General features: G+C 44.2%; 1 protein-coding gene across 10 annotated transcripts in view; it reads right to left on the reverse strand.

Annotated features, from left to right (window-relative positions):
• Positions 1-26,859, reverse strand: part of ST6GALNAC3 (ST6 N-acetylgalactosaminide alpha-2,6-sialyltransferase 3) — a 626,194-nt gene that overhangs the window by 463,354 nt on the left and 135,981 nt on the right. For 5 of the 10 annotated variants that reach the window (XM_058303342.2, XM_071217372.1, XM_058303344.2 and 2 more), the window contains one exon: positions 7,413-11,716. The exons of 1 other annotated variant lie outside the window; for it this stretch is intronic. In XM_058303342.2, the coding sequence (XP_058159325.1) occupies positions 7,424-9,376 (1,953 nt within the window). In that variant the 5' untranslated portion in view covers positions 9,377-11,716 and the 3' untranslated portion in view covers positions 7,413-7,423. Of the gene's footprint in view, positions 1-1,795; positions 4,203-7,412; positions 11,717-26,859 lie in introns of those variants that run through there. 4 more of the 10 variants (XM_071217374.1, XM_058303349.2, XM_058303347.2 and 1 more) reach the window with 2 other exon arrangements.

A 26,859-nucleotide genomic window follows, 5' to 3' on the forward strand; every position in this document is an offset into this window, starting at 1 on the left:
GATTTGTAATTTATGTAGCAGGAACAACTTAATGTGCCAGTGATTTGTCCTCCTGCAACTGTAGTTGATGACGAAGCACTAATTTTTACACATCAAAGAAATTAAACCTCACTTTCCTGTGCATTATTGACCTTTACTGTACACGAAGTGGCACAGAAGAAACAAATTACACTGCAGTAAAGTTTTGGATTTCCTCTCCACAATGGATTTCTTTTACTGGTTGCTTAAAAACTGCTAATCTAGAAGTTTGTCTTTAGAATATAGGAGAAAGAAAATTTTAAAATGTTTGAATGTGCATAGTCTACCCACATATGACTAATTTATCCTTCAAAGATTCAAACTAACTGGTCTCCTTCATAGGAAGCTTGTGCAGGTTGAAACTGGGAATTCAAAATACAACTGGTGAGATCCATAGAATTTATTCAACAATTTCATAGGGGCTCAACTTCTTGAGCACCAAAGAAAGCCCACCATTCTTCAGGCACTGAGGATATAGCAGACAATATTCCTAGTCCATGTGGAGTTAGAGAAAGGAATACAAGTGTGTATGTGTGTGTGTTGTGTGTGTAATTTCAGATGACGTTAGAGAAAAATTTTAAAGGAAGGGGGAAAAGGAGTTGAGAGAGGAGGTATAATTTGAGCAACATCAAGGGAGTGGTTACAAATTGTAAAGGTATCTGGAGGAAAAGTGTTCAAAGCAGAAGAGATAGCAACTGCAAAGACCTTGCAATGGGTTCAAAGAATAGCAATGAGACTAGTGAGGCTGAGGCAGGAGAAAGCAAGAGAGTAGAAGGTGAGGGCAGGGAGGAAAGGGAACTTGTTGGTAGTTGATCCACCAATAAATGTTTAAGTCCCTTTAAATCCACAACAATATCTGTAAATCTCCAGCGCCCAGCATTCCTGCCATCTTCTGAAAGCACTGTGGTCAGCAAGCATTTCGCTACATCCATCTCCTCAAGCTTTTTCTCCACAGCCCTCATTCTACCCTCTGATATGCCAGAGAGAGGACCTAAATCCAGCCTCCTAAGACAGACCAACCAAGCAACTTCCAGGACTGCTATCTCTTCCTACTCTTCTCCAAAATAAACTTTGTTTTCTTCAACCCTTCTCATGGGATAGTTATAAATACCAGTCAACACACTCTTCTGATCATTGTGGCAATTGTTTCTTTAACCAGATGTAAGTCACATTATTTTTCAATCTACTGAGGTCCCTCTGAATTCTGATACTTACTCCAGCTTGGGGCATACACAAATTCAACCAATATAGCTTTACCTAAATCAGAAATATAAACATTGGAATAAAGAACCAACCCATAAAATTCCACTAAAGACCTCTATCCAGGCTACTTTCATGGCAGATTTTACATTAGCTGATTTAATACAACAATGTTATGAATTAGATACAATTATACCCAAAGTAAGATGAGGTAACAGTGATTCAGAGAGAAGAAATAACTACCTGGTATTATACAGGAAGTAGTGAAGTGACAGAGCCAAGAATTGAAAATGAGTCTAAATCTGATTCTAAGTCACATGATGGCTCCAACAACTAACTGCCTCTCATGCCATTTAGCTAATTAGAATTCACTCAGCTGTCCTGTTACCCCATTTCTTCACAAAGATAGCATAACTGTTGTAATGTTGTCTGGAGCGAGGGCTCGGCCTCGCTTATGCCCAAGAGTCAGGGGGGGGCTCGCTCCTGCCTAACCACCGGCGGGAGGTACTCCTGAAAGGAGCACCAGTTCTTCCAGGCTTGGGGGACGCGCGGTTAAAAAGGAACCACGGAGACCGCCTGAGCGCAGGAACAGGTCTGCTTTATTGCGGAAGTACACTTGGTTATATAGGGTTGGGTGGAGGGAGGGGTTGGAGCTAGGGTGGGCTAGCTACAGGGTGGTAGAGGGTAGGTGGAAGTGGGCGGAGGGCTATGAGGTAAGCAGTGTCTAAGGAAGGAGGCAGATTATATGCTAGCAATGTGGGCGGGACTGGCGGGAAGGACCGCAATGGCTGGAGGGGGAAGATAACAACGGCTGGGAGAAGGGGTGGAGGGAGGCAGTAACAATTGCTCTCCTTTTGTTTTTAAGAAGGAAATAATGAGGGGAAAGGGGAATAGGCGGGGGAAGGCGAGGGGTAAGGGGGCAAAACTGGCTGGCTATGGACGAATGACATAGCATCTGGCCAGGATGCATGCATTAGCCCTCAGGGTCAGTGCGTGCCGGCGCTAGACGCACACCGAGCCTTGCCAGAGAAGCGGCCTTGCGATGCCCTAGAACCCCTATTAGAGGGGAAGGAAATGACAGGGAGTGGCTAGAGTAGGTCTCGCAGGCGGAGAGGGCGAAGAGGACGGTGGGGAGGGGGCTCATCGGTGGCGAGGTGTTGGTAATGGACCTGCACGAAAGAGCTGAATACTGCATTGGATACAGCTTTGGCTTGATCTTTGGCAATGCTGAGCACTCTCTTGATGCCCCAGGGGCCCACAGTGAGAATCAAAATGACGACAATGAGCGGGCCTAGAAATGAAAGGAGGTAGGGGAGGAGGGCATGAAAAAGATTAGAAGAATAGTTCGCGTTTTCTCGCTCTTTGCGGCGCTTTTCTAGTCCCTCTTCAACTTTTTTCAGATTGTCCTCGACTAGGCCGGTGGAGTTGGCGTATATGCAGCATTCTTCTCCAAGAGCGGCGCAAAGACCTCCTTCTTTGAGAAGGAGGAGGTCGAGGCCACGACGGTTTTGCAGGACTACTTCGGAGAGAGAGTTAAGAGAGTCTTTTAGATATTTGACAGCTTCGCGAAGATAGGTTATGTCTTCATCTACGGCCTGTCTGAGAGAGGAGAGGGCAGAAGACTGTGTGGCGAGGGCAGCGATGCCGGTGCCTGCCCCTGCGAGACCCAGAAGGGAAGCAACAGTTAGGGCTGCAGTGATTGGTTCTCTTTTTAGTAGGTGGAGAGAGGTTTGTTTGCGCAGCAAACGGCGGAAAAAGTCAGTGTCAGAGTGGTAGAGGACTCGAGGGGCGAGAAAGATAAGCACACAAGTTTCATTATTAGCATCGAGGGTGGCGACGTTGAGGCAGGGGGTTAGTCCAGTGGAGGTACAAAGCCATTGAGAGGTGTTATGAGGAATTAAGAATCTGGTAGTAGTGTCGGGAGAGGAGTAATCAGAGCAAACACTAAGGGAGGGGTGAGGGCCCCGACGAGAATGAACACAGTGTCCTGTGGAGGAAACAGACTGAAAGGTTAGGGGGACAGAAGAGGCGTTCCAATTGCATTCGGCGGGATTCTGTTCGGAGGATTTGCTGAAGGAGAGGTTGGTGGCGACAGGCTCATAGAGAGGAAGGGAGGGGGAGAGGCAGAGCCAACAGTTCCGAGTGAGGTTGGGGTAAGATGTGTTTAGGGAGGTGTATGAGGCATTGATTAGTTTGATGAGGGGACTGGAGTACTGAGTAGGGGGCAAGCGAGGCTTAGGAGCATGGGAGCTGAGGGAGGCAGTGGTAAGGGGGGTACCAGATGAGGGAGTGGGCGAGGTGGAGCGGAGCGGGGGTGGAGAAGGAGGAGGCGGCGGTGCCTTAGGAAGGTTGAGAACTCGATTTGGGCCTATTGCAGAGGGACGTGTTGCAGTGGTTGCATGGCGCTTTTGTATGGTGAAGAGGCTGCCGTGGTGGTGGCCGTGTGCATATAGGCGAGCTCCCCACGTGCGGCCAGTCAACCATTGGTCATCATTGGGATTTTTGATTGAAAACGTGATGCTGGCGGCCAGGTTGGTTCGCAGGGAGGTGGTGCTTAAGAGAGAGAGATGGGAGTCTCGGTTAGGAGGATTTCGCCAGCCATAGGCTATAGTTTCACAGCCCCAGGAGGGGCAGAAGAATTTTGTTGGGTCTTGGCAACCAATGGCGGAAGCTGGGCAGATATAAAAACCAGTGGCGGACGAGACTATAGTCTCTTCGCGAGTGGGGCCAGGTTTTTCACAGTTGACAAAGGAGCGCCGGTTTGCTGTTTGATACTTGGGCCGGAAGCCGGCGAGTTGACAAAAGGGCAGGGTAAAGGAGGGGGCACCTGCAGTTACGTTGAAGGAGATGAGTTTGTCAAACTGAGTGAGAGTCCAGTTGAAAGGTCGGTGATTCTGATTGGCAGCGGCTGAGAGGGCAAAGAAGGCCAGGGTGCAGGGAATGGCCACGAAGCTGTAGAGAGGCATCACTTGACGAGGCAGCATCTGTGGAGATAAAAGAAAAGAAAACTCCTCGCTCTCCACTCATGGCGAGCGGGTGACATGAGGGGGATAAAGGGGGTGAGGTAAGGGTTAGATGCATTTTATGAGGAGGCGTCTCTAGATGATGGCTGGTGCTGGATCTGGGCGAATGGTGCGACATCTGGGCCACATCCACTGTCAATGTTATCTCTCACTGAGGGCTTAGGGTGCTGATCGCTTGCTGGGACCAATGGGTCAGTGGCAGGCCAGATGCAGCGCCCAGGAATCCAGAGAGGTTGCGGCTCAGAATCTGGAAAGACACAAGCAAAGCCTCTCCCCTGTGCTAGGAGGGGAGCGGGATTTTGCCAATTGGTGGCAGGGTCTTTCCAATGGACTAGGGGGACTTGCGAAGGCTGCCACATTGGCCCCCAGTGCTTGTGGGTGGGAGAAAGTCCTAGATTGTCAAAGGTTAGAAGATTGTGGTGAATGAGGCAGACAGTCACAACATCTGTTGGGGCCTTGTGGGGGGAGGAGGCTCTCTCCTTCTGAATGAGCAGTTTGAGCTGTTGATGAGTACGTTCGACGATCCCTTGTCCTTGTGGATTATACGGAATGCCGAAGTGATGTGTGATGTGATACATTTGCACGAAGCTGGCAAAGGCAGCACTACGATATGCTGGCCCGTTATCTGTTTTGAGATCCCATGGGACCCCCATGAACAGAATAGCTTGGCGGAGCGCCTTGATGCAATGCTTGGCGCTTTCCCCTGCGAGGGGGACTGCATAGCACAGATGCGAAAAGGTGTCAATTGCTACATGAAGATATTTGAGGCGGCCGAAGGCGCTGACATGAGTGACATCTAATTGCCATCTCGAGTTTGGGCAGAGACCTCGGGGGTTGACGCCCTGAGGCTGCAAAGGTCCAAGTGGCAGCAAAGGCGCACAAGTCCGGCACGCACGCACGAGGTGCTTGCAGGTTTCAATAGGTATATTTGGAAAGAGTTTCTGGATGGACCGTGCAGAGAAGTGAAACTGGGAGTGTAAAAGCTTGGCTTGGTTGACAAAGTCTCCAAGCCGCGGTTCATAGGTGGAGTCTTCTCGAAAAGTGACTGGGTTTATCTGATGGGCGGACACGGAAGCGTCAGCGAGGTGATTTCCCTGAGTCAGAGGCCCTGGTAGGCCAGAATGGCTTCTAATGTGAGCGATGAACCAGGGCTGTTGCCGCTCTTCAAGCAGTCGCTGCACAAAGGCGAGTGCCCGATCGATGTTTGATTCACTTGGCAAGAAAGTGGCAAGTGGAAGGCTACGACACACTTGAAGAGTGTATAGACTGTCAGTAAAGATGTTGAGAGGCCGGTCTGGGTGGAGATTGAGGACTGCAGCGACAGCTAGAAGTTCGCCTACTTGAACAGAAAAGTCATTTGCGAACAGCAGTTGCCGTGGCTCAGGATTTTTAGGAGTGTATATGATGGCTGCAAATGCCATTTTTGAGGTGTCTGTGAAGGCAGTGATGGCTGAAGGGATTGGGTTCCGTGCGGGCAATGGACGGAACGGGTTGGAAAACGCCAATTGAGACATTCCCTGCAGCAATCGGTGATGAGGATAGTGGTTGTCAAAGGAGCCACGAAAGAGCTCTACCAGGCTTTGCATTTGGGCATTGTTCATGATGAGGGAGGTAACTTCCTTTGCATCTAAAGGCCAAACAATGGTGTGTGGCGGGATGCCTTACGTTTGTATGGAGAGAAGTACTAAGTCAGTGGCCAGCGCGATCCAGGCCCTTGTAAAAGGGCAGATTTTCGGGAGTTTGCTCTTTGACGTATGCAGAAAAAGGAGAGGGCCATCTTGCCACAAGAGACCTGTGGGAGTGATTGGCGTTGGCAGAACTAAGGCTAAAATTGGAAGGTTAGGGGAGAACCGCTCTAGGCGGCACTGCTGCAGCGCGGCGCTAACTTGCTGGACGACTTCTCGAGCAGCAGGAGTGATGGTGATGCTACAGGTGGCTGCAGTTGGTGGGCTGTCTTTGGTCTGCAAGAGCTCGAAGAGGGTTGCATCTGCGCTGTTGTGATGGGCAGCGCCGAGCGAAGCCAATTGATTTGTCCACAAAGTCGTTGGAGTTCAGTCAGCGTCATCTTGTGAGAGACATGAATTTGTGGGCTTGTGGGCTGAATGAAGTGATGAAAATGAAAGCCCAAAAATTGAAAAGAAGGTTGGAGGTTTATTTTGTCTGATTGCATGGTAAGTCAGAGGCTTGAAAGGTTTGTCATCACTGCAGAGAGTAGGTCATTGAGGAGCGCGCTGGAGCTCGCTGCTTAGAGAAGGTCATCCATATAGTGGAGAATGTATGTTTGCTCTGGATGAAACCTTGAGCGCAGTGGCTCAATGGCATGGTTGACATAGAGCTGACATATGGTTGGGCTGTTCCGCATACCTTGCGGTAGCACTCGCCATTGGAATCGAAGCGCTGCGCCCTGGTTGTTGGTGCGTAGGACTGTAAACGCAAATCGTGGACAGTCTCGCGGGTGAAGAGGAATAGAGAAAAAACAGTCCTTGATGTCGATGGTCGCCGCGTGAAAATACTGGGGGACTGCGGTGGGATGCGGGCATCCTGGCTGAGGTGATCCCATTGGCTTAATACGCTTGTTGATTTCTCAGAGGTCGTGGAGAAGGCGGAACTTGCCTGTGTTTTTCTTGTTAATGACGAAGATTGGCGAATTGTAGGGACTGGTGGATGGCTCAATATGCCCTGCTTGTAATTGCTCTTCGACGAGGGCAGAGAGAGCTTGTAGCTTGTGAGCTGGCAAGGGCCACTGCTCGACCCAGATGGGCTCCTCTGTGTCCCATTCCAGAGGGATAGGGTCAGGTCTTGAGATGGGAGCAGTGGCCCCTATAAGGGGGGGGGCAGCGCAGCTAAGAAGGCTTCTGTGGTGATTCGAGCTTTTAGCTGGCTGAGGACATCTCTCCCCCACAGGATGGTTTGGACTGAAGAGAGGACGAGTGGGCGAATTTGGCCTTCGTGGCCTTCTCGGTCACTCCAATGCAGAGGTTGGGATGTTTTCCAGGAGGTAGCGGCTCCCGTGGCGCCGATGACTTGAGGGCCAGTCTCGAGGGGCCAGTGATTGAACGCAGCGACTTCGAAGGGAATACAGGAGACTTCAGCGCCAGAATCTAAGAGTCCATCGAGCCATTGCCCATTTATCTTAAGCTCTAATGAGGGTTTTTGATGACGGGAGATAGGCATTGTCCACATTATGGCTTGGGAGCCTTCTCGAGGACCTCTTGCGGGTGGGGCTGAGGCCTGCCCCGCTGGGAGTTTAAAGGCTGCTGGTAGTTTTGGATGGCACGGCAGTCACAAGCCCAGTGATATCCTTTTCCACAGCGTGGACACGGCGTAGAAGGGCCTCTTGGTCTTCGCGGTGGTAGGGCAGAGCGGGGTGCTGGGCCTGGCCGAGGGCACTCACGGACGAAATGGCCGGACTGACCACACCGAAAGCAGACGGAGGTGGGAGTAGATGAAACGGCCATGGCAGAAGCAAAGGCAGCAGTGAGCGTTTTGACTTGCGGGTCAACGTCGCGACAGGCGAGAACCCATTCGTGGATATCTTTATCACGTATGGGGAGGACCACAGCCCGGAAGGGCGCAAGGCATCCATCTATGATGAGCTCTTTGGCGAGTGCGAACTGAGCGTCTTCACTAGAAATTTTCCGCTGGCAAGCTTCCAGGACGCGGGCGACGAATGCTGGGAAAGTTTCATTGGAGTCTTGAAGCAGTTGTGCGAGCTTGGTGGGCTGCTTGGTGGAGACCAGAGAAAAGGACCGGTGGACGAGGAATTTTACCCGGTGCCAAAATCCTGGGTCAATGTGTAGATATGGACGAGGGTCCGCGTAGTTGTTGATCCCCGTATACGCATCAGGTGGATCTAAGACACCAGCTTGGGCATTTTCTACTACTTGCCAGTCAACGGCTGCTTGGTAGTGAGCTCGCCATTCAAGAAACTGGCCTGGCATTAAGATGGTGCGGGCCAGGGAAATCCAGTCGTATGGGAGAACGAGTTGAGTTGCCAGCTCTTCAAGGAGCTGCGTTACATAAGGGCTGCCGACTCCATCTTCTTTAACAGCTTTGCGGAGGGTTTTAACTTCTTCCGCTGTGAAGGGCAGCCAAGTTTGAGGTCGTTGCAGCGTAGGTTGTAGATTTAGTGGATAAAGCTGGGGGGTATGAGAGGGTGCCTCGCTAGGAGTAGGTGGAGGGCTACTGCCATACGGTGGTGGCGAGGGATAAGCGGAAAATAAGTGAGAAAATGGCAGCCGGGCAGCATTTTGACGACAACAAAATGGCGGCGGGGCACTTCCGGGCCAAGATGGCGGGGTGGCCGCGTCACTTCTGGGCGCCGGCCAAGATGGCGGAGTAACTGCGTCACTTCCGGGCGCCGGCCGAGATGGTGGAGTAACTGCGTCACTTCCGGGCGCCGGCCAAGATGGCGGAGTAACTGCGTCACTTCTGGGCGCCGGCCAAGATGGCGGAGTAACTGCATCCGGTTGTGAACAAAATGGCGTGGGGGAAGTTTCCGGTTTAGCGGAAGATGGCGACCGTACAGTTTCCGGGGCAGAGCCAGATGCTGACAGGGCAGGAAGAGGCGGGTAAAGGCGGGAAGAAACGCCTTTGTTCCCGCCGGCAGGCTCCGGTCCCAGTGAAGAAGAAGCCGGAAGTGCGCCATTTTGGGCAGAGGTGGAGGAAGAAGGTGGAAGTTCGCCATTTTGGGGAGCCGCAGGAGCGGTCTCTGTGTGCCGCGGGGAGCTCGGACGGGGGGGCTCACGCTCGAGGGCGGCCGCAAGTTGGTCAGACAGAGAGTCAGTGTCGGCGGACTCATTGGGATTACAGTCTAGAGGCTGCTTGAGAGAAGCCTCATGAATAGTCTCGGATGGGGCACCGAGGAGACAGGCGCGGATGGCGACTAGAACGGGTAAGAGGCCTGGCGGGAAGGAGCGTTTTTCATGCTCCATTGCAGAGGCGACTCGATCTATGAGTCGAGAGTATGTGTCTGGGCTCCAGAGTTGGCAAGTGGCGAGCCACGGATTAAAGGGGAGCAGAAGGTCCCAGTATTTTTGGAGTTGCCGCAGAGAAACACGGACTCCATTGGTGTCGAGCAGGACGGCGAGGGCCCTGACTTGCGGCGCTTGACGCGTAGATAGAGAGGTGCCCATGTTGAAATAGAGACAGGACGACGGCGAGGGGTCCCTACCTGGAGAACGAGGATGGGCCGTCCGATTCACAGCAGCAGCAGCAGCAGCAGAGAGGGGCCGGGGGAGGAGCTTCCACGCTGGGCGCCAAATGTTGTAATGTTGTCTGGAGCGAGGGCTCGGCCTCGCTTATGCCCAAGAGTCAGGGGGGGCTCGCTCCTGCCTAACCACCGGCGGGAGGTACTCCTGAAAGGAGCACCAGTTCTTCCAGGCTTGGGGGACGCGCGGTTAAAAAGGAACCACGGAGACCGCCTGAGCGCAGGAACAGGTCTGCTTTATTGCGGAAGTACACTTGGTTATATAGGGTTGGGTGGAGGGAGGGGTTGGAGCTAGGGTGGGCTAGCTACAGGGTGGTAGAGGGTAGGTGGAAGTGGGCGGAGGGCTATGAGGTAAGCAGTGTCTAAGGAAGGAGGCAGATTATATGCTAGCAATGTGGGCGGGACTGGCGGGAAGGACCGCAATGGCTGGAGGGGGAAGATAACAACGGCTGGGAGAAGGGGTGGAGGGAGGCAGTAACACATAACTTTTCTCATTTATCATTATAAAATCAAAACTTAACAGCACCAACTTTATTTCACATATAGTTGTTGCCAAGAACTGAAAATACAGGGGAACTCAACAATGAAGAAAACAGACCCCAAAAATTTTCCTCACTTGAAGCTTAGATTGTTATGCCAGTCAAAAAGAAATGACACAACTCTTCCATAACTTAAACTTAGTGAACCCTGGTGGCTTCTAACTACCACAACTTGCTTTCATGAATACAGAGAAAATCATCCTTTTAATGATCTGTTCCAGAACGTTTTTCAGAATTTATACTGCAAAAATCTTAAAAACATCCTATTTGCTTTAAAGAAATGGCCTTGTGCTTTTAAATATTTGAGAAGTGGGAAAATTTGGAAATTCAGTTGTATCATGAGAAGACAAAAATATCAAAGGTAGCTCCCTAATAGAATGTTCTACAGTGATAGAAATGTTCTATATCTGTTTTGTCCAATATAGTAGACACTACCTACCTATGGCTATTGAGCACTCAAAAGGTGGTTAGTGCCACTGAAGAATTGAATTTTTAATTCAATTTCATTTTCATTGCTACATATGGCTAGTCACAGCTATACTGGGCAGCACATGACTACAAGAATCTAGATTATGAAATGACTTCAATGATGGACACATAACATTATACGTTTGTCAAAGCTTATAAAACTGTACAGCACAAAGTATAACCCATTATGTAAACTATAGACTTTGGTCAGCAGCAATGCTTCAATATTGGTTCATCAATTGTAACAAATGTACCACACTAATGTACGTTGTCAATAATAGGGGAAACTATGTGTGTGGGTGTGGGTGTGGAGGGGGTTATATGGGAATCCCCTACACTTTTGGTATAATTTTTATGTAAATCTAAAACTCCTCTAACAATAGTTTATTTTTACAAAAAATAAAAGTTAAAGAAAAGAAGGCCAAAAACCTCATAAACTCACTCTCATGTCCTCTAGTCATTGCTTATTCTTCCTTTTTTTTTTCAATTACATTTAAATCCTTTTTCTCCAAAACAATCCTATAAGGCAGGTTGATCATTTATATAGTCATAAATAGAAAGCATTCACTTAGGATCTAAAACAAATTAGCGAGTGATCATACTTGGATTTCATGTGATTTGTCTCTGCTGTCACATCCCTGAACTGTGCCTACCTTCTCTTAATCAGATAGTGGTGGTTGCCAGAGACAGATGACCTCATCTGTTAGGTTATACCCAAGGAAGTCAGGCTTCGGGCACTACTCACCTGTAAAAGATTGTGGCAGAATAGACGCCTGGTACAACTCACCTCTAAAAGACTGTATTTACTTGTTATTTTAATATTAATGCGACTTAACATGATGTCAGGCAAAGGCTCACTTAACCTGTGGGTTAGCACATCCCTGTGATTCTACTAGGAATAAGTAGAGAGAGAGCAATAGATTTTAATAGGTCAGAAACTGTCAGAGGTAAATTTAGTTGTAACATTCTTTGCTTTCAGTTCAAATATTTTTCAGCATAATGATACTGAGAAACTAAACCATAATGAAACTTCATTATATTATAATAACATCAACTACTGTATAACAAACAACCCTCAAATCAAATCTCAGTCGTTTAAATACAATAAGGGTTTATTTCTTCCTCAGATTACATCAGTCTCATGTGATTGATAGGGGAGGGGTAGGCACTCTGTTTCATGCAGCGTTTCAGGAACCCGGTTTGCTTCCATTTGTGGCTCCACCATCCACTAGATTTTCTGTTGTATCTTCTGCATCTAGCTAGTGGATAAGGAAATTGTGGAAGATCATGTAAGAATGTATTTAGGAACAAGCTTTTGAAGTGACATATGTCATTCCCACCACAACCCATGGGCCAGAATTGAACCAATGACCCTTCCAAGTGCAAGTAGGAGTGAGATATGCAATTCTAGCTGCATGCCCAGGAAGAAAAGGAAGCAGCATTTAACATGTAGCATTTTCTCTGCCACTAACGTTAAATTGAATTCTTTGGATAATAGGCCAGTCTTAATAAAGTCAGAATTCAATTATTCATTTCATGTATATGCAGTAAATTTAACTATCAAATGTTTCCAAGTACAAAAGAGGCCAGAACTGCTTGGTTTACTATGTAAGTCTCACCTGTTTTCTTTCTCCTTGCTTATGTCTTAGACCACCAGGAGTATCCATGATATTATCTAGCCCAGCCCGTAAATAATGAAATAGTAAATGGGAAATTCATAACCAAGAAAGTGGCTCTTATTTCATTAAACTAATGAGCTTCCTTATAACAGCACTGATGCATTTTATGATTAATCCCCAAGGAATCTGCATTTGTTTTATCATGCACCTGCATTTCAAAGTGTATTAGCTGTGGTCTGAAAAACATCCTCTTCTCAAGGAAATCACTTTTACTCCAGAAAAAAAAAAAAATCAATTGTTGAATTTCTTCAACATTGCATGGTAGAAGTGGAAATAAATCCTAACGATCCCTAAATATTAGAGGTTCAGGGCTGATAATCAAATCATCCTCCTCATTATCATCATTACCAAAATTGCCCATTAATATTATATTCAAATTGGGTATTTTTCCCCAGAAACTAAGGCTTCCAACTCCTCTTCATGATCCAGCACTGGTTAATCTAAACTCCAAGCCATCAGGAAGTATTTTTCAAATGATCAAAAAACGGGAGGATGCCAAAATGAGGCTCTTGATTAAAAATCAACATGATTACTGTAAGCACAGGCTGGGGGCCCAGGCTGCCAGAGCCCTTCGAGAACGCTGCCTGTGGGACAAACACAGTCCAGAAAATGCCAATTTAATTTTAACGAAATGAGATTGTCTGGAAGCATTTCACTAGATTTAACATACAGGAGCAGCTTCCAAAAGAGAAGCTTAAATTTTTGGATATAACAATTAGGAAGCTGTCTAAGGGGCAAGATCCAAAGTGTAATTATTGCTAAATGGGGTGTTTTTCTGAGGGTAGAAATGAAGTCTTCACCATGGTTGCATGGGCCCAAACGGACAGAAAAGGTATAAATGAAATATCATTTTAGTAACCACTGGATATGTTTAAATGAGGAAGCCCAACAAGTAAGGGTGAATACAGAAAGACAGACTATGTAAGTACAGGTATGCAGGCTAATAGATAATAAATTCAGTTCAATATAGCTAACATTCAGGGCATAGATCTCAGAACTAAGGGCACCATCAATAAACATTTGCTAAATGGAAGTGCAATATCCAGCATCCATGTCAGGAAAAGGGAAGAAAAAAAAAGCTAAACAAGCTACACAGAGGTCTCAGATATAACCACAGCATGGCAAAGAAGACTGCCAAGTCACTATATTGTCTGTCTTCTATAAAATGCAGCACTAATTCAAGTGGGACTGCTCTGGGCATTGGCCAAACAAGGTAGAAAATGGAGGCTGGCTGCTCGGAGCCTCCTGGGGACAAGATTATCTTAAAGCGCTGTGCAGCTTGAATATAACTTGAAGGACAAAAATTCTGATTCAAAGCTATGAGCCAAAATAAACCCCAGGACAGTTCTCTAGGGGGAAGGCTAAGCAGGCAAGGGTAACCCAGGGGCTACATGGGCTGAAATCAGATCTGTTCTGTAGCTTGGACTGCAAGTCCTCTACAAATTAAAGAATAATTGGTGGAACAAAATAAATCATCCTGGGCATGTAAAATGCTACCAAATGCAAAGTGGGTCCTTTAACAACATTAAACCAAATTGTTGAGTCTCTAATGGCTTCATCTGGGGGAATTTCAAAACATCAGGTAAGTGAGTAGATCTTTCTTGCCCAGAAAAAATACCACCACGCCTTCTTCCACATTCTCCCCTGGAGATATCCAGCTAAATTCAAGTCCAGACAGCAGCTTTGTGTGACTTAGTAGAAGTTTCCCCTCTGAGGACACAGCCCGGCACCAATGCAAGGCCTGGCTTGGGAGGCACAGGTTGGCATTATGCCCTCATTTGCCCGTTGTCTCAGAACCCTTGATCAGGGTACTGTCTGCACAAACATATGAGGTGTTCTGAAGGAAAAGATGAAGCTTGTGAAACCTCATGAGCCACTGTGATACAATACAGCAAAAAGGCCATGCTTTTGTCACAGCACAAGCTCAGCTTCTTCGAGCAGCACTAGAAGTGCATCAGACCTTGGAGGAAGCAGATTTCAACGGGCACAACATCAGGAAACCACCCTCAAGACATGTAACTTAGCAAAATACCAAGTGAACCTCAAGAGTATTAGGCTGGCAAATTCTAAGAAGTCTTTGAGAATAGCAAGATCAAATAATGAAAGGCCCTAGAAAGTTCCAGTATTTGAGCAAAATGAGCCAATAAATACAAGAGCTTTGAGAGCTACAAAAGAGAGAGAGAGAGAGAGAAATTTTGTGAAATCCTTATCAGTACTAATTGTGTCCAGAGAACTTGGGGACTGGTGGGGAGGGAGGCGGGTTGCTCATAGAATACAAACACAACAAAAGAGGCAATTTAATGTGCAAAATCTTTATGATGCCTATTACTCCAAGAACAGTATTATTGGAAAATGGTGAAGAAGATGTTTTAAAAAAAAAAGTAAGCCAACAATTACTTTAGAAAATTCCATCATCATGATGGAAAGAGAATCCTGCTAAGTGAGGACTAAGGGGAACTCAGCAGATCTCAGGCCAGGACAGGAGTCCGGAGATTGGTGCAACACTTACCCTACCTTTTCCAATCTGCATATGATGGAGTCACACTTGGGCCCACTCTCAGCCTTTTGAGATCTAACCCCTTATTCTTACACTCAAGTCCCCTGCAGAGCCCTTGGACCACATCCAGAACAGCAATTTCACTGTAAGGGACAGACCCTGGAAGGCAAAGCCTCATGATTTGATTCCCCATTCTGCTTCTATTGGGTTGTGAGACTTTAGGTAGGTGACAGGACCTCTCTATGCAGCACAATCTTCATCTGTAAAATGGGGTTTGATACCACTTACTTCACAAAGTGGTTGTACCTCACTTGGAGTAAGGTGCTTTTATGTGAAAATATTTTATAAACTCTAGTTATCCAACCAAATGTTTGGCTGTTACCTTCAGTTTTTTTTTTTTTCCAAACAAACACACCCCCTTCCCTTCTTTCCCCTACTCCCAATAACTTCTAACCTCTTATATCTCTGTAAATTTGCTATTTCTAGTCATCTATTATGAAGTGATATCATACATCATTTGTCCTTATGTGCCTTGCTTATTTCACTGAGCATAATGTTTTCAAAGTTCCTCAATATTACATGTTCCTAACTTCATTCTCTCTTATGGCCAAATAATATTCCATTGTGTGTATGTTTCACAACAAATATTAAATAATATTTGTTGATGGACACTTGGCCTCTTTCTACCTTTTGGCTATTGTGAAGAATGCTGCTGTCAACACTGGGGCACAATTGCACAGGGTTTGAGACGCTGTTTGCACATTCTTTGGGCATCTACCTAGAAGTGGAATTGCCAAGTCAGATGGTAGTTCTATATTTAACTTTTTGGGAAACTACCATACTGCCTTTGATGAGTTTTCGATATTAAAGTAGGCATGTCATAACAGTGCTTGTATCACCCCTCATATAGAAAACCCTTTCATATAGAGAGTATTGTCCTACTGATCATCAAAACGTACATTAGGGAAGGATAACTTATTTTTCAGATGAGAAATGTGAGGTTTTGAGAACTACGTGCTTATTCAAGGTGGCAGAGTTGTTGGAGGCAGGGCTAGAGCTTAAAGCAGTTCTGATTTCAAGTGTAGTCCTCTTTCTACTTTATCAGAAAGCCCAATACATGAATGTGCACTGACATAAATTTATAAAGCCCTTTACAAACAGTACTTTCATATTCATTTAACATTTTAAAATTGCTTGACTTTTTCAAGACTTGATTTTGTCCCATTTTATACATTAAATAGGAAAACTGCTATCAAGGTATTAAAAAATCATTGGTTATTCAGTCAACCACCAAATTAAATAATACTTACCATTGATTGAATGCTATGTGCTAGCATTTTGCATACATGAATTCATTTAATCCTCACACTAACTGTGTGAGATAAGGTCTTCTGCTAACCCTATTTTATAGATACTCAAAGTCACTCAACTATCAAAAACACCTGCGTTCTCTCTCCATGCCCAGCGATCCAGCCAGGGCACAGAAACAAACACTGTGCCCCGATACAGTCATCTGAAGCATGTGGTCTAGTTGAGAAAATGCACCATGGACACACAAAAATACTGCGACTGAAGTTGAAATATGGCAAGCCCAAATAAGAGTGTGCTGCAGATTTCAGGGGAGGAAGACTTTGTGCTGAGTTGGGAGAGTCAGGGAAGAATCCATGGTGGGAATTTTAAGTACAAAGACCCAGAGGCTGAAAAGGACAAGTCACAGAGGCTGGGTAAGATAGAGAATATGAATACCACCCAGGTGTGGCTAGAGTACAGACTGTGATACTGGCAGGGTGGGAAGTCAGGCTGGAAAGACAGGGAATCAGGATATGGGAGATTTTGAGAAGGTCCTGCCTTAAAGACAACAATCAGAGACTTTATTTGAGATGCCAACTGCATAAATGAACCATTACCATGACCAGAAGTTTCCTTTCAATGTACCAGAGCTTTTCTACTTGCCATCCCCTCTACTCAGAACACTAGGTCTCCACATGACCACGCCCTTACTTCCTTGAGGGCTTTGCTCAAATGATAACTTCTCTGCAGAGCTGCCCCTGATCTCCCTAAACAAAATTACACTCTATGCACTTTCCTAATACATAATCCTCATATCTCTTTTCTGCTGTATTTTTCTCTGTAGCACATACCACCACCCTAGACAAATCACCTTTCACTTGTTTACATTTGTGTTTCTCCCACACTAGTTACATCAGCTCTAGGATAGAGATTTTGCCTGTTTTACTCACTACTTTTTCTGAGCTTCTAGCAGAGGCCCTGGCACATAGCAGGTGTTCAATAAATATTCATTGAATATATTAAATGTTAACAAATACTGAATTACAAGTTGCCTAGTCAATCTAAGAAGGGGTTTTTATATATGAAACATATATCTATATAATATAAATCATCCATCATTGGATGAATTATTTTCAAACTTTTTTTTTTTTGGCAGCATGCTCTTCAAATAAATATTAAGATCCCACACACAGAAAATATAGATAAAAGTATTGGTGCTCTAGTTGAGTCAAGCAGGAGCTACAGCTCATTGGTTGCCCCTCCCCACACACACCTTTTACTCTCTTATTCATCTCATTAGATGCCCAGAACTTCTTCGGAAAACCAAAGACTATGGGGGGGGGGGGGGGAAATCACCATTACAATCTTGTGGAGGAACAAAGAATGGATCAAGATCTAGAGGAGGAAGAGGAAAGAAAATATTGAGATAGGAAAAGTAGCATCTAGGCAAGGATCACTGTCCTACACAGTCTTGTCCCTAACATTTGCAGGACCCAGGACAAAAATTCCAAAGGAGCTGGTAGGCTGCCCTCTGCTCTTCCCAGCCCTGGCTCCCTCCTGCGTAGCTGCAGCCCTTAATATATGTATGTACTTATTGTTCTTAATAGAGGAAGAGTGGAATCATAAATTCCAAAACAACTCAGCCTGCTCAGTCCACATTCCATCCCAATAGCCTCCTTGATATTCCTTCAGCCCAGCATCAGTGCAAAGTCAGCTCTCAGGAGGAAGCACCCAGGGAAAGGTCCTGGCAGGTCCTGAGATGGGGCAGGGGCCTTTAGAGTTAGGAGTCATCAGTCTCTGGGGCTAGAAGGCATGGCCACCTCCTAGGTCCTGTGGACTCCTCATCCTTCGGGGTGGAGGTGCTAGAGCAGAGCCCAGGTCTAAGAATGGTAGAGCACCTACACAAAGCAGCTTCCAAGGCCATTTAATGTTTTAGGCATTTTGGAGCATTTGAGGTGAAAATGTAATAGACAGTAAAGAACATGGGCTGTGGGGAATCAATACTAGAGAGAAGATAAATCTAACATCCAGTCTTGAGCCTGAATTTGAATAGGGGTGGAAGCAGGTTACCACCCTACTGTATATTCTTCAAAATGGTGCTAAACCACATACATGCCAGAGCACAGGATGCAGACAGCAAGGCAGCATAGGCCCAGGTTTGGTGTTCAGGAGGGAAAGCAAGTGAGGCAGCACAGCGTTGAGAAGCAAGATCGCTGGAGTCCAAATCCCATCCTCACTGTTCGCTGGCTGGCTGTGGGATTCAGGTTCCCAATATGGAAAATGAGGATAATACCTACCTCACAGAACTGTTGGGAGAATTAAATGAGATAAATCCTGTAAAATACTCAGCACAGCAACTCAAATATAATTTTTTGTTGCTCCTAAAATGACAGAGAAAAGAACCTGGAGCCCAAAGTATTGGACTGACAACTCTATCAAAATATATTAAAGAAAGTCATCAGAGGCTCACTTTAGTGGGAATTTTTAAGAGATCTCAATGGTATAAAATATAAAACAACACATTCCTTCTCAAAAGAGAAAGTAGCTCTCCAGGATATACTGTCCAATGCTGCTATAATAATTTAGGGGAATGAGGAATTCTAAGTCTGTCATATAAAGAAAGAGGGCTTAACCTGAACAACAACAATGGACTTGTTATGCAGGAAGTTATCCTTTAAGTATGAGCTTAGTGGCCCAAAAGAAATATCTTTACTGTTACAATTATTGTTAATAACAGTCCTACCTACTGAGTGTCATCTAAATGCCAGGACTTTGCTAAACAGATGCATTAATGTTAACCCCTACACATCTCTAAAGGGTACAGATGATTTGATTTTGCTAAAAAATATTAAGTCACCTGCCTAAGACCACACAAATGGAAAATGGCAGGGTCAAGACTCAAATCCAGAAATAACTAGAAAGACTACGCTCTTTCCACTACCCTCACTGCATTCCACAGCCTAGAGGACACGTAAAAGCCACCAGCACTGGACTGTCTCTGGCAACAGAAGCAGCAAGATTATGTTCATCCTGAAAGGTGGCCTTATGTTCCGTGCTGCTCCCCTCACTTCAAAGGATCCTTTCACTACATCTTGTTTTGTCATCATCTAAGGCCTTGTAAGATTATTTTATAGTCTCATTTTTCTGTGTCTTGAAATGTAAGCTTCTAGGATCCAAAGATCATAGCTCACATTTCCTTACATCCCTCTCAGCAGCTAGTACCAAGCCATAACATGAAAGGATCTCAGAAATATTATTTGAATAAATGAATGATGTTCTAAGGAGAGAAATAATGTAGGAACCAAAATGGGAGAATATAATAGCCCTGGTATGGTGAGAAGCATAAAGCCAACTCCATTCAATTCCAAAATGGAAAATAACACTGACAGTCACTGTTCGGAGGTCCATGGTCTAATCTCCTTTAATGTCCCTAGTGCTTAATCTGTCAGTCACCACACACAGATTTAGTACTTACTGCCAGGTATTTATTCTCAATTCTTTGAAGCATGAAATCAGCAGCATTGGATAATATAGCTCTGGAAATGCTTTTGGTTTCTTTGGGAGAAAACACACATATGCATTTTCATTATTTTTCACTCCCATTGTTGATTTCCTTCCTCCTTTAAAACATAAAAGTAGTAGCAAGGGTCACATTGATAAATGCATTCTAACTTTCCCTCTGAGGATGCCAGATGGGACAGAACAAGATGCTCTTTTGAGAGGGGGCTCAGGTGTCCAGCTGGCATGTCACCACATTCTCTCTCCCTCTTCTTATCAGCCTTGCTACCATGTTCACCATTTTTTCGACCCTGAGGTCAGTCTTCTGTAGGACATGATGACTGGGGCCTGACTTGAGCTTTGGGTATCCCTGAGCAGGCAGGGAGGTAGATAGGGAAGTGTGGTAGCCTGCCCACTATAAGGAAGGCAAAGTTGGGGGGAGGGGGAAATATGGGTCATTGAGAATATGAGCACTTTCTTCTAAAGTGGCCATTTTCCACATCATTGACATGACAGAACATTTGGAAGGCATGGTGCTCGTCTTAGTTTGCCAGAACTTCTATGACAAATACCACACAATAGGTTAGCCTAAACAACAAGCATTTGTTGTCTCATGGTTTTGAAGGTCAGACGTCCAAACTCAAGGTGTCGGCAAGGCCATGCTTCCTCCTGGGTCCGTAGCATTCTGGTGATGGCAGTCCTCTGTTGCATGGCAATGTCTCTCTCCTCTCGGGCTTCTTCTGAGTGGCTGTATCCAGATCTCTTTAAGTTTTCCAGTAGTATGGATTAAGACCCATCCTGATCGAATGAGACCACATCTTAACTAACAATATCTCCAAAAGGTCCTATTTAGAAATTGGTTTATACTCACAGAAATATGCTTAAGATTCAATAAGTCATTTGTGGGGTATATGATTCAATCCCCTATAGTGCTTTTCCATCATACTTAATACCACAAAATATCGATACAATACTCTTAAAATGAATGCATAAGAGCTTGAGAGCTTAAAGTAGATCCAAATCTGTCCATTCTTCATTCAGCACATATTTATTAAGTGCTGATTTTCCAAACATTTTGCTTGGGGTCTGGGAATATAAGGACAAGGAAGAGAGGCTACCTGTCCTCAGGGGGTCCACACAGTGCAGGAAACAAATCATAATGGGAGTAGTAGTGATCATATAGAAGTAATGGAATTGCTAACTATTAGTGAGTGCTCAGTATGAGTCTGACATTGTCCTAAGTGTGTTTATATATTAACACATCTAGTTTACACAAGAATCCAAGAATACATATTGATATTATTCAGTAATATAAAGGAATGAAATTTTGATACAAATTACAACATGGACGTACCTTGAAAACATAATATAAGTAAAAGAAGCCAGTCACAAAAGGACAAATATTGTTTGTTCCATTTACATGAAATATCTAGAAGAGGCAAAATCATAAAGAAAATAGAATAGAGGTTCCCAGAGACTGGGGGAGGGGAAGTTATTGCTTAATGGGGATAGAGTAAATGGTAAAAACATATAAAAGAAAAAAGTATTTCTAAGAACTCCTACACATTAAAAACATAATTTCCATATGAATTGACGCACTAAATACAAATCATTTTTATTTATTTCTTAAATTATTTAGTACTTACCTATTCTTATCAGTCCTTTTTAATGCATTCTTTGGCATTTAAGCATAGACTTTCTTGTATATTTATTCAACTGTTTCACGTATGCATCATCTATTTCTCTAATTTGATTGTAATCTTCTGAAGGGTAAGGTCTCTATCACTGGGTTTAAATTCTTGTGCATCAAAATCATGTGAGAAGACTATAAAATTTATAAACCCCTGTCCACCCTCAGAGGTTTCCTAGACCTGGAACTAACCAGAACTCACACACTTACAAACACAAGCTCCCTTCCATTGTTTCAAAAGTCCTATTTCAAACTTGTGAGTTGTTATGGTTGCCATGCTTAAGGCTATATTTTTTCAGAAAATATCAATAACATTTAAATCAAAAATAAGCTCAACCTAAGGCCTCATATAACATTCAACTCGAACAGGAACTTGGTATGTAGTAAAGAATTAACCTTACCAAAAGAGAAACTGGTCTTCGTCATTGGCTACTGGGAGAGGACCTCTAAGACTCTTGGAATGTCATATCTGATGGGAGTATCTTTGTTTGCCTGGGGGTCCTGGCTACCAGTCACTTTAAGAATGTGATTTATAATGTTTTTTTTTAGCCACGTGACATCAGTTCTAAATCTGGAGTTGCTGGAGAGCCAAGGTCAGATCCACAGTATCAGTTCCACCTACACAATACCTGGAAACTAAGGGTCGGCCACACGGGCAATATGTGCTAAAGCCAAAATAAAAAACTCTGGTTAGCAAGGCTCCAGTGAGCTTCCCAGATTGGTAATCCAACAAACATTGTCACACAAAGATACCAGGAAAGTAATGCTGTCCATGACTCTAAGGGAAGAGGACAATGGAAACTCCATTTGGGTACGTATGATGGTCACTGTCCTATGCCCTTCTTCCGATGGCTGATTTTAATCTGAAGTCTTTCCCTACAATAAACTGTAGCCATGAGTAAAATGGTGGGTTCTATGAGTCCTTCTGGCAAACTATCAAAACTGTGGTTTGGGGGATCATTAGTATAGCTTGGTTTAGAAGCCCAATCCTGGTCCAATCAGTCATTGCCAAAAGACTGTGCTATATAAAAATGGCTGCTCCTATAGTCACCATGTGGATGGTCTGGCAGAGTGGGATTACCAAGAAAGGGAAAACTGCACTAAACTAGGAGACAAGCCACTACATATTAACGCAAATTTTATTTTGCCAAGACACAGTTTTCCATTTGAATACACAAACAAGCTCTCATTTAATCAAGAGTCTTAACTGTCTCAGTTGGGATGGCCGTAAATCTCACCTTTCCAACTCCTTCAGCACAAATGGGATGTATAAATTGGAAAAATGAAGGTTGCCAGACCAGAAAATATAAAGCTTCTAAAGGTTTTAATTCAAATGTAAGCTATTTTAATTCAAATGTAATACATTCCATATTATGTGGAAAAGTTGTGAAGCATCTTATTTTAATTAATAGAGCATTGAAACTATTGCTGAAAGTTTTAGGCATGAAATCCAAGTACACAGAACAGAATTTCCTTTTAGTCAAATTAACATATGGCCACAGGATCCAATTCTGAAATAGTCATGATAAATCACAGCCATTTAGAATGCACCAGATCTTAGGTTCAAATAAATAATACATTAGTTACCTCCAAAGACCAGGTATCAGGAGCACAAACAACTCAAGAAAAATTACACAATATTGTACAATGCTGACATCAGAGTCTCAGTTACATGACATCATGACTCTTTGGTGATAGCTACACAAATTCCAAATTAAAGTTATTACTTTTTCATCAAAAGTGACTTTTATAAAATGAAACACAGTTTTACACATCGATTCAAAAGGAATTTTCTTTAAGGAAGTGCCAAGTGATTTCTAGATAGGGAGATTAGTCTCCATTAAGAAGCCTCCTACATAATTCAGCAGTCTGGACCACCATCAATCCTGCAGAGGTACAGCATCTGCCTTTAATTCTAGATTTCCTGATTCTGAGCTTCTACCTGGGATTACCTGAGGGATAAATGAGGCAATCTCAATAAGTGGTCACAAACTTCTGTCTCTTGGAAATCACAATCACTCCAGAAGAGCTTCTGGGATCACGTGAAACTCAAATCCATTGAAAGAAAGAAGACTCTGAGGCCATCTTCACAGAACCAAGCTCTTCCAAATGCCCCTGGTCCTGCCACATGCTGGCTCTCCTCTGCTGCATTCTCTCCTTCACCAGCCCCTTTGTTCTAGTCACACTCTACCTGCCCTTAGTCCCTGTTCTTCCTACTTAACATATCTTCCTTCAGCCTTGCTCATAGTTTCAACTGCCACCAATTTGCTCATTCATTCTGATCTGTCTCCTGAGTTCTAAAAAACAGAATTCTACTTACAGATGAAAATCACCACTTGGCTCTCACAAGGCACCTCAAATAAAACCAATCTAAAATTAGACCTTCCTCTCCTTTTCCTCCTCCTCTGCTCCCTTCATCAGTGAATGGTACCACCACCTTCCTAAGACCCTTAGTCAGAAATCTGGAATCCTCTTTGATTCTTCTTTTTCCCACACTTTTCACATTCAATTGGTCACCACACCTCATCAATTCTAAATCCTAAATAAATCTCAAGTCTGAACATTCCTCCATCTCTACAGCCACTAACCTAGATCAGGTGGCTGGTATCTTCCACCTAAACGGCAACAAAAGCATTCTACCGTGTCTCTCCACCTCTAGTCCTGCCCGCCCCCATTCATGCTCCATGCTGATGCCACAGTGAATGTCCAAAGGTGTAAATCTGGTTGTGTCACTGACCTAAACTAACCTTTCCACTACTCTCCACTACTCTTAGCATAAAGACAAAACTCTATAGCAGTTGTTCTCATCCAGGGGCATATTTGCCCTTCCCCTACCCCCCAAGAGACATTTGGCAGAGTCTGGAGACATTTTTGGTTGTGACATCTTGGGGGGCAGGGGGTTTGCTACTGGAATCTAGTGGACAGAGGCCTAACATGCTGCTAAACATCCTACAATGCATAGGACAGCCCCCTCGCCCAGCACAGAATTATCTGGTCTAAAATGTCATTAGTGCTAAGGTTGACAAGGCACTGGGGCCCTTGTCACTCCCTACCTTGACCTAAGCTCAATGAGTCAGTCAAATTAAACTTCTCAAGACATCATGCTTGCCTTCTCCTCAAGGCCTTCCTGCACACTGCCATTGTGCATGGAATTCTGTCATACTGTTTCCTGCTTTCTTTGCTTGACTAATTCAAAGACTCCCTAAAGTTTTAGCTCAGGCATCACTTACCCTGGGAAATCTTCCCTGTCTCCCATGGATTAGATTTCCCCAGTCCCACTGACTCTGCTGTTCCCTTGTACCGTTTTGAAATTGCCTGTTCACTTATCAGTGTCTCTCTAGACTAAAAAGCAAGGTCAGTGTCTCTTTTGTCCTCTGTTTGGTTCTCGGCACCAAGGCCACAGTCAGTGCATGCATATTTGCTAAATAAATGTATGATTTGAAATTGACATTGTTGGTAATTGTCAAACTACCAACACTTTCCATTTAGCATAGCAGCAGCCGTCTTGAAAGCTAGTCTATATGTCTAACCCTGAAAGAGTGTGAACTTTAGAAATTTCCAAGAAGTGGCAAAGATGCCCTGTGACTTTTATCAGGGTGCCAAAAGCTGGAGAAAATAGTGCTGTTGAGGAAAACTGTTGGCAAATCAGGAACCCAGCCATTTGGCTTTAATAGCAATAAGGCTCAGTCAAACAGAGCAAGTTAGAAGATATGTAAATACTGAATCAGTTACTCTCCCAAGTTGTTATTTAGGCAGAAAAATAAAAAAAAAATAAAAAAAAAAACAGAAATTTTAGTTCTTGAGCAAGGTTAAATGAAACCAGGTGAAACAGAAAGAATGAGTAGACATCAGTTTCCATCCAACATATGGAATACCAGGCACAGAAACTGCCCTGAGAAAGCAAAGCCAGGGTGAAAATAGAGTGATCTCAGAGTGTGGTGCCCAGCACAGCAGCACCAGTAATACCTGGGGGCTTGGTAGACATACATATCCTTGGTCCCACCTCAGACCTCTTTAATAGGAAACTTCAGAGGTGGGCCTGGCATCTGTGTCCTAACAAACCCTCCAGGACCTTCTGCTGCTGGCTGAAGTTTGAAAATAGCTGCTCTAATCCATCCTACAACTACAGCAGAATTCCACTTTAACACTAAGGTAAATGTACACAGGATCTACTATGTACCAGACTGTGTTCTAAGCCCTTCATACTTTCATCATTTGATCTTAATTGCACAAAAATACTATTACTATTCTCATGTTCCAGATGAGAAACAGAGACTGTCATTCTGTCCCAACAAATTACAGAAACTCCTGATTTTCTTTGAAGAGAAACTGACCCCAGAATCTGAGCTTTGTGACTCTTGACCAAAACCTTTCTCCCTCTTATCACCATCATTTAAGAGTCCTCTGTCTCCCACCCCATTTCATTTCAGCCTCCCTAGTCCCTTTTTAAAATAGCTAATTTCTTTCTCTTATTTATTTATTTATTTTTAAGATTTATTGTATTTATTTCTCTCTCCTTCCCCCCCGTTGTCTGCTCTCTGTGTCCATTCGTTGTGTGTTCTTCTGAGTCCGCTTGCATTGTCAGGCATCACCGGGAAACTGTGTCTATTTTTTTGTTGCATCATTTTGCTTCATCAGTTTTCCGTTTGTGCAGTGCCTGGGCAGGCTGTGCTTTTTTTCACACAGGGCAGCTCTCCATGCTAGGCACACTCCTTGTGCATAGGGCTCCCCTACATGGGGGCACCCCTGCATATCATAGCACTCCTTGCGCGTAACAGCACTACGTGTGGGCCAGCTCACCACAAGGGTCAGGAGGCCCTGGGTATCGAACCCTGGACCCTCCAGATGGTAGGCAGATGCTCTATCAGTTGAGCCATGTCTGTTTCCTCCTAATCATTGATCTCTGTATTCAAGCCAAGCACTGTTTGTCCCTGGCTTCCCTTCTAGAACTCATTTGCATAACATAATTCCTCTAGCCCAGCAGTGCTCAAAATGTAGTCTGAAGATCCCTGTCAGAGGGCCCACATGGTCAAGACTGTTTCTTAATAACACTAACACATTATTTGCCTTTCTTATTAGGCTGACATTTACACCAATGATACAAAGCAATGGTGGGTAGAAGTACTAGCATCTTAGCAGGAATCAAGGCAATGGCAGCCACTGTATTCTTCACCACCACACACTTCCAATAAAATACATGCCAGTTTCAATTAAGAATGTTCTAGATGGAGTAGGAAGAATTATTCATTTTATTAAATCTTGAGTACACAACTTTTTAATATTCCATATGATGAAATGGGGAAAATGCATATAAAGCACTTGAAATGCACATATTAGTGCAATGATTGTCTCAGGGAAAAGCACTTGTTTTCTGAGTTGCAAGCTGAACTAGCTGCTTTTTTCATTGAACGTAATTTTTACTTGAAAGGAAAATGAACAGATTACGGTTATTTAGACTTGGATATTTGGCAGACATTTTCTTGAAAATCAAGAAGTGAGCTGTCACTTTAAGTAAAACAACTGACAGTATTTGTTGCCAATGATAAAAATCTGGCTTTCAAATGAAAATTAGAATTTTATAAAACGTATATGTGCCATCATGAACTTGACAGTTTCCCTACCTAAATAATTTTTTATGAGACATTTGAGTAAGATATTAAGGAATGTGATTTTGGAATATTGTATAGTCAAATGCCTCAACAATTAAAGGATCTGTACAAACTCAGTGAATCAATCTTTTCAAAAGAC

This window comes from Dasypus novemcinctus, chromosome 9 (genome assembly GCF_030445035.2).
Source record: "Dasypus novemcinctus isolate mDasNov1 chromosome 9, mDasNov1.1.hap2, whole genome shotgun sequence".
NCBI lineage: Eukaryota > Metazoa > Chordata > Mammalia > Cingulata > Dasypodidae > Dasypus > Dasypus novemcinctus.